This window comes from Arachis hypogaea, chromosome 10 (assembly GCF_003086295.3).
Source record: "Arachis hypogaea cultivar Tifrunner chromosome 10, arahy.Tifrunner.gnm2.J5K5, whole genome shotgun sequence".
Classification (NCBI taxonomy): domain Eukaryota; kingdom Viridiplantae; phylum Streptophyta; class Magnoliopsida; order Fabales; family Fabaceae; genus Arachis; species Arachis hypogaea.
In genome coordinates, this window is record NC_092045.1 from 3,827,373 (window position 1) to 3,836,141 (window position 8,769).

At 31.7% G+C, this 8,769-nt stretch overlaps 1 protein-coding gene across 1 annotated transcript; it reads right to left on the bottom strand.

Moving 5' to 3' along the window:
* Nucleotides 1-4,186: 4,186 nt before the first annotated feature.
* LOC112714725 (neryl diphosphate diphosphatase, chloroplastic) lies at nucleotides 4,187-8,461 on the bottom strand. Its single transcript, XM_025766382.3, has 7 exons — nucleotides 7,762-8,461; nucleotides 7,389-7,668; nucleotides 6,753-7,131; nucleotides 6,387-6,605; nucleotides 5,596-5,734; nucleotides 4,769-5,017; nucleotides 4,187-4,679 (listed from the first exon to the last, which is right to left on the bottom strand). Exons 1-7 carry the CDS (start codon nucleotides 7,762-7,764, stop codon nucleotides 4,392-4,394), a joined length of 1,557 nt encoding a protein of 518 aa, XP_025622167.1. The 5' UTR covers nucleotides 7,765-8,461; the 3' UTR covers nucleotides 4,187-4,391.
* Nucleotides 8,462-8,769: the final 308 nt, after the last annotated feature.

The following is an 8,769-nucleotide window of genomic DNA, read 5'->3' on the forward strand; positions in this document are numbered from 1 at the left end:
GATAAAAGGAAATTATTGTAGCGATTAGGGGTGTGCATGGCCCGGCCCGGCCCGAAGACCCGGGCCGGTCCCGAACATTTTTGGAGTTAATTTGGTGTGATTTCATCGGGTCTAGGGTCGGGTATGGGTCTTAAAAATAGACCCGGTCATTATTTCGGGTCGGGTTCGGGCCATATCTCGGGTCACCCGAAATCGGCCCGGTGGCCCGGTCATCATACACAATTAATATTTTGTGTTATTAGTGATGGATGATGGCTATTATTATGTGAAATTTAAGTATTGTAAACCTTAATATTTTGTATTACTAGTCATTATATATAAGACTATAAGTTAATGTTTTATATTTAAAATGCATAAGACTTTATACTAATGCATAATCTTGTGTTATTTGTATTGATTTAAATATTTGGTGTTATTAGGCAATATTAGTATTGATTATGGTTATGCTTTAATTTTAGAGAAAAGTTAGTTCTTATTATATTTTTCTAAGTGAATTTTACCATGTCAAATAATAGTTGGAGTCTTGGAAATTTGGATATTTTTACATGCTAACTTACAAGAAGGTATCAAGGTAATATAATCTTAACGGCCCGGTTTTCACCCGATTTTTACCCGGTATAATCGTGGCCCGAAAGTGTATAGGTTTCATCGGGTCTAGAGTCGGGTTCGGGTCTAACAAATAGGCCCGGTATATATTTCGGGTCGGGTCTGGATCACATCAAATTCGGTTTCACTCGGCCCATGCACACCCCTAGTAGCGATAATGAAATTTTTATAAGGTAGTGCTAGGGAGCCAATGGCCTAAGCGTACAATGTGTACAATGGGCTAAATCTTTGGTCCATGAATAAAATGAACATCACCCATACTATCCAGAATAACCATCCGGATACCAGGGATAATAAACATCTCATGTCATAAAATCACTCATCCCAAAAACTTAAGCTAATTTTGGAGTTCAACAAAGATCGAATCCTTGACCTTTCAGATCTAGAACTCTAATACCATGTCATGAATCCACTCATCCCAAAAGCATAACCTGATAGGACAATATAACACTAATAGTCATATCTCTAATACTTCCTAAACCTCCATTGTACACATTGTATGCTTAGGCCATTGACTCCTTATACTTTCTCAATTTTTAATTTTTAATTTAAAGTATTGAAAAAGAGCGCTTATACACAATTTTTTATAAGGGCACTTCCGTGCGTTTATAATTTTAAAATTATACGTTTTTTAAATTAATATAACTTGTTTTGTTTTTTGAGTTACTATTTCTTTTTGTTTTCAAATTTTCATTTTGATTTTTAAAAATAAATAATTAAAAAAATCTTTTATAAGATAGATAATTTTTTTAATAAACATGAAAAATCTTAATTCACTATTTTTTTTGGTTAATCGAACTAAGTCTATAGTTATCAGAATCGAATCAGCAATCAATCCGGTCAAATTACTGGATTACTGGGTCAGTGTGGTTCAGCTGGTAGATTATTGGTCAAACCGTTTAATCCGATAATAATTTAATAAATATATAAAATTATAATAAAATCAAAATTTAAATATTAAAAATAAAAATCAAATGATAATAACATTTTATATTATTTAAATTTAATTTAATTAAATTATATGTAAATTATGATATAATCCATATTTTTATATAATATATAAAATAATTAGCAAATATAATAAAAAATCTAATAGTGGCACATATAAAATAATATGGTATATATAATTATAAGCATTATATCTATTGAAATTTCACTTGTCACAATGAGATGGGGGCTTTTACTCACTCTCAGGTTGAAGGAAAAAGAACCACTTTTTGAGAGGGATTCAAATAGATGCTTTTACAGTGATTCAAACTCCACTGGTCTACGTGTGGAGTGCGTGGATCAAGGAGAAAGTGCGAGTCAACTGTCTAAAGCGAGTCTGGTTCGCAATAAAACCGTTGGGATAGGATCGGACATCAGTTCACTGTTTTTTCAGTCGAACCAATCGGATCGATCCGGTTTGATTCTGATAACTATAGCTAAGTCGTTTAGACTTGCATTTTTTACGAGTTTGATTTTAGAGTCAAATATCCATCTTTTACTCACTCTCAGGTTCATGGATCGAACCTTAGAGACGCAACTTTTGAAGGGGATTCAAATAGATGCTCCTACAGTGATTCACACCCTGTTGGTCTATGTGTGGAGCACGCGGGTCAACTGCCTAAACTGAGTCCGGTTCGTGACAAAATCGTTCGGTTTTTAACTATTTGACCGCCATTGACCGAGTCAATTGCAAGTCTGGTCTTAATAATGAACCGAACCGGATAGAACATCGGTTCACTGGTTTTTTGGTCGAACTGGTCGGGCGGTCTGGTTCTGATAACTATGGCTAAGTTGTTTAGACTTGTATTTTTACGAGTTTAATTTTAGAGTTAAATATCCATCTATTTAAGTCAAGTAAACGAGCTAGTCCGATGGATTTGGCTCATTTTGACAATCCTAATTAATTCAAGAGCTAGCTCAAATTAATCTTTATTGAATGAATTCCAAAATGATTTTAATTAATAATAAAACTTGTACGATCATATAAAAATAAACTCTCATATATAATAATTTAATTATCTTATCTATTATATATTTTTCTAGTATATTTTGTGATTGAAAATATTAACATTATACTCTCATTTTCTAAAATATTGAATTTTTAAATTTGTCTTTAAAATATATTAATTTAAACTTCAATTCAAATTCATAGCAAATTTTTTATTAAAATAATGACAAATTTGTGATCTAATAGAAAAAAAATATTTTTTAAGAAAAAGCTTTTGATTTGAGTTGTTTGTAAAATTTTTTAGAATTGACTTCTTGCTAGAATATTGTAAATTATTAGTTATTAAAAATTAGCTAGCTAATTATTAGCACGACTTTGAGACTTTAATTATTGTCTCATTTAAAATAGCTTTAGATTAGTGACAAAATTGTAACAAATTACATTAGCGTGCTTGGAAATTTTGCTTCAAACTTTTCATGAATTTTTCATGGATTTATATAGAGGTTAGTGATTAATAGCAACATTAAATAAGGACAGAAGAATAAGGACTAACATTTTTTCTGACAAATTAGTAGCAACATGAAATAAGCGAGAAAAGTCTATCAGTTGTTAAATGGTCGCTAATTCCTCACTAAATAAGCTGTTGACTAGTTACTTCTAAAATTTTCTCGATTAGCTTTGGATTTGTTATAACTCTGCGTCTGATTTCCAACGAGGTTAGCGACTAATTTGCTACAAAATATGTAGGATATAGCTTTTGCTTTGCGACAAGATTGCAGTTGCCAAGTGCTCGCTAAATTAAACTTGCGACAACTTAGTGACAAATGTATTTCGCCCGCTAGTCAGCGATTTGAAATCAGTGAACAAAGTGTGTCAGTTGTTAAACGGTCGCAAATTTCTCGCTACTTAGGTCATAGGCGCTCAATATTCGTATTTCCACTTTAGCGACTAATTAGCAAGTAACACTTCCCTAGCTGAATGATTTATCCGTTGCGACGAGTTAGCGACGACTTTTTTCTGTCGCTACCCTAATTTTGAATGTTATAATATTATGCAACAAATTAGCGAGAAACGAATTGCTCGCTAAAAATAAAAACTTTGTTGACAAATTAGCTAAGAAATTGTGCGTCGCAAAATGCATTTCAATTCTTTGTGACGGATTAGCTAGGAACATTGTTCTTCATTAATTAGCCTTTTCGCACAAAGTTTATTTAGCGACGAACTAACGTGCGAATTGTTTCTCGCTAATTGTATCTCAAACACTTGCAACAAAATAGTGACAATAATATTCCTCGCTACTTTACTTTTATTCAATTGAACTCCTAAGTGACTAATTTGCTAGAACATTGTCACTCGCTAATTAATTTGTGACAAATTAGCGAAAAAAAATTTTCCACTCTTTTTTTATCTACAAAAGTCAATTTGCGAGAAACAAACTTACTCGTGAATCTCTTGCTAATCAATCGCTTTTCTCAAGTTCGGATATTTTATAACCGTTCATTAATTTTATCGTTAGTGCGTCACTAATTCCTCGCAAGTTAGTGACGGATTAGTGACAAAAAATATTTTTCATAAAAATTCGTCACTAATTTATCAAATTCTTGTAGTACGATAACATAGTCATATTAGAATGAGCCATACAAGTGAATAGATAGACGTGCACTCTATATTATTACTTCTTTTATTTGACACTGGTGGTGGTGCACTATAGTGCTATAGCGCTATTATTGAGTCCTTTTTGGATAAGAAAGCAAAGGTAGTCCTAGCTACACAAACAAGAAAACACTTAAATTATTTGATTAACAATAACAACCACCTAACATACTAGATTTGTTTGACGACACCAACATTATTGGCATTTGGCAATAGACTTGACATATTGATGCAGGTTGGAAAGGCTTGGATTGGTGCGGTAATGGTACATTAGAGGGACCATTCTAGCAGCATTCAAGCAGAATTTGGTATATGAAGATGAAAATTGGTGATCTGTGCTCAACACTACTTGTCTATTGAGACGTTTCCATTCCATCGAAATCAGCTCCTCAACATGCTTTTGTGCTTCTTCAGCTGAAACCTCTTGATGTTCTCTCATGTAGCACTCAATGTATGACCCATCAAACCCCGTTTCATTTTTGTTCTACATTCATGATTGAAATGTTACAATGCAAAGAGAATATAAAATACAATATGAGGACTATTATTATTATTGATAGAGTTTGATTTTACCTTGTATCCTTCTAAATCATCACTAAGACGAAGGATTTTGGCCACGGAGTATATAATGTTTGGAAAGTCATCTAAAATTGCTAGAGATTTGTGAGTTATATTTTGATGGAAAAGGAAAAATGCATGGACAAGCACCACGTGCACTCCTGTGCTTACAACTGCATGCTTCAGGTACTCCTCTGTCTTTGGCAATTCACCAGAATTCAACCAACGTCTCTCTTCCAAGAACGCATTCGATAGTCGTATCCACTGTTAATACATAATATCAACAAGTTGGAAATATTATTTCCTTATCAAGTTATCTATATTCAATTAGGGAGCTACTCAAATAAAAATGCCTAAAACGTCTTTTTTTAAAGATATTTTTTAATAATTAAAATTTAACACATATAATCGATTAAATTGTGTTATTTTTGTCAAAATTAAGCTAGACAAATTGATTTGAACGAAAAAATGGTGAATCAAATGTTGAAACTGATATAATAAGAGTATTTTAATTATTTTCTATAATAAGGGTATTGTAGTCATTTTCTATAAAAAATAATATTAATTTAGACCAGGTCAGCATTTGGTTCACCATTTTTTGCTCAAATCAATTTGTCTAGCCTAATTTTGAAAAAAATAACACAATTTAATCGATTATATATGTTAAATTTTAATTATTAAAAAATATTTTTAAAAAAAGACGTTTTAAGTATCTTTATCTGAGTAGATCCCTCAATTTTATTCTTAGTTTAATCAATTAAATAAATTTTATCTCTTTTTATTAGTAATTAATGATAATTGGTCTCAAGAAACACATCATGAAATAAATAACTCTTTATTACCGAATTTCTAACAGTATCTATGGGATTCAATCCTTGCTTTTTGTAGACTTTTTCAGCGAAATCGTTGGTAATTTGATAAAGAGCACGCAGACAAATTTTCATGAATTCTGGAAGCTGCTCTGTTCCCACCAATTCCCATCTGAATTATAAGAGATCAATTTGTTATCGTTTGTAATTAAGCATTAACATGGACTTTCAATTTTTAATTTGTGTGTTCACGTGTGATATGGTAGTTCAACAAATTAAAAACCAAATTTTCTTTAAAAAACGATTTCGTTGTAATATGAAAGAAAAATAAGTTAATCTTGCACGATTTAAATAAGTGAACATTCAATTAGATACCTGACAATTACTTTAAAAGGACAACTCGATCCTTAATAAAAAGAATACCTAACTCGGCCCTTCATCTTTGTATTTTGCGACTGATTAGTCCTGTGCCAAAAAATTAACATTGATTATTTTTTGGCACAAGGACTAATCAGTTCTATAAAAATAAAATTCAGAAATTAGATTGGATATTTTTTTGTCAAAGACCTAATTATCTTTTGAAGTAATTATCAGAAACTGTTTAGAATTTTTTCTCTTAACTGATTTTTTAGTTGAAATGCCAAATAACATGTAGTTTATATTTTCACGTGGAGATAATTCTAGTCACTTTCACGTAAGATTTTCTTATCTTAAAAAATGCTAACAATCATTAATTACTTCCTTACTACTCTACAATAACACTGCAACCATCCTCCACAGAATATAAATTAATTGTAGAAAATGGATATGATGATGATGTGTACCTCTTGACCGCATCAGTAAATAGAATAAGCTGATCCAAGGTGCCATAAACATCGAAAATGTCATCAATTAGGTATACTAGCGAGATGCATTTCGTGAGCTCAATCCTTTGCTCTGAAAAGCTCGGATCTGTGAAGCACGCCATGGACCACATGTACCATTTTAGAGCTTCATACCCTCCAAATTTCGGCTCCTTCGACATAGCTTCCCCTTTCCACCATCTATCAAGGGAACATATTGTTTTTGGTCATCAGTTAGTCATTAATGATTAAAAATGTGAGATAAAATATGTTGTTGGATTACTAAATTAAATAAATTAGACTAAAAAAATTGAGTTGATGGATAAATGATTTACTCATAGAACTTACTTTGAAACTTGAAGGGCTTCATGCTGGTTCATGAGCCTAACTATGCAGGAATTGATTTCTGCAAGTTCCACAAAACACACAGATTCCTTGTTGGGTTTGAAGTTCCTAAGCAAGATGGTTTTGTCCATGAATCTAGGCAAGTTGTGATGAAGTGGTTGCTGGAGAGAGATTGCAACATATTGAGCTTCATGATGATGATGATGCCTTGACAGCCATGAATGAAGAAGCTCGCGGCAGAGGCGCCCCGAATCCTCAAGAGAAGTATCTTCTTCTCCAATGCTTAGCTGCGCTGCTTCATGTATCGCTACGAGACTCTTCACATCTTCACCATATGCTTCTCTCAACTGCACTTTGTTCTTTTTCAACCTCTCAAATATATCTGCATAACCATTGTCGTAGTTGATATTATAAGCTCTCTCTATAAATACATATTAACTTATTTTTAGAATAAAACTATATATCCAAATTTTTTTTTGAACTAAGTTTAACTAAGTTAAACAATAAAATTTAAAATAATACTAGGTATAATTAATTTTTGTTATGTTAAACCAACTTAATTAAACTTACTTAACAAAAAAAACTTGAATGCATAGTATTATTTTTATTTTTAATATGTATTTTATATTTTATAACAACCTGCATTAAGGGAATAACCTCCTTGTCTGAGTAAACGGAATGAGAGTGCAACATTGTCAAGTTGATGATGGCTTTGGAAAAAATCAATGGGATCTGTGCTCACTATGAAATGTTGCTTCTCAAGTGCAGCTTCAATGTCCTCTTGAAAGTGGTGTTCAATGCCAAGCCTTTGGATTAAGTCAACCATGTACAAACTCTCCATTGGATCCTCGCTAATAAGTTTCTTCATTACATGCTTAGCCTCCTTCAGCATCACAGTTTGTTTTGCATATAAAATATCCTGAAAATGCAAAACAGTTTAAGGGTTTTATTTTGTAGAATAGTTTTGATAGAGAAACATGTTGAGTTGGATTAATTTGTTGAGAGCACTTACCATGATGCAGTTTGTGCTTTGAGTAAAATACAAGTATATGTATGTTAGCTTGGTGTATGCTACAAATTAGAATTGAAGCTTGGCAGTTATTAAGTTGAATAATGATGGCTTACAATGAGAGTGGTAAAGACAATTATTCAACACATTGTAGCTAGAGCTACTTGCAATTTGGGTGAATTTGGTAATGTGTATTCATATGAGGAGGGTGCCCCATATTTATAGGAAGCAAAGTCTGCTGACTTTTCCAACAACTCTTAGACAATCCTGAGGTGACTGGTGAGTGTGTTAAACTGAACCATGCCTGCATTTTAAATTATTTATATTGTCTTCTTTTATCAACTTAAATTTTTATGAAAAATTGTATCACAATAATTTTATAAATTTTTATATAAATAACAAAAAATATTATCTGTATACTGACAATTAATTACCATGTATTTTTATATATTTACATAAGTTATTTTAGGTGTATTTCATATATATATATATATATGATTGATAATTATTTAGACTCATCTTAATTTTTTTAAAAGTAATAATTAAAAAACCAACACCATAGTACCCAATTCTAACAAAAAATTTTTGATACATGACCACTCACCAATCCTATAGCAAGGCACACACCACAGTGAAAAAACAACAGTCATCAACATCAACAAAGCATGGCAGCAAACACAGCTCACAAGATGGTACAAAAGACAACAGCCACCAGTCACAAACAAGCATTATATCCAGCAAACACGACACAAACAGAATAACCCAGCTAATATTATAGCATATTACCAAACAACTACGGTATGGGCCAGTAAAAATGAACTTTAATTTTGTTGAGTTTAAATTTTGGATATTTCTTTTAATTAAATTTTGAATATTCTTATTTTTAAGAGTTTTGGATTTTTTTTCTTGTATTGAATATTAGCTATAATGTTAGTTGTGCAACAATGTTAGTTTTCATTATTTTTTTTTTTTTGAAAAAAAGATAAATAGGTCATTGACTATTTGATCTGC

Excerpts from the sequence above, each read along its gene's own strand:
- LOC112714725 (XM_025766382.3), bottom strand. Across the intron at positions 7,132-7,388 it reads AGGTTATTCCCTTAATGCAG|ATATATTTGAGAGGTTGAAA; the intron begins GTTGTTATAAAA and ends ATGGTTATGCAG. Across the intron at positions 4,680-4,768 it reads ATGATTTAGAAGGATACAAG|AACAAAAATGAAACGGGGTT; the intron begins GTAAAATCAAAC and ends TCATGAATGTAG.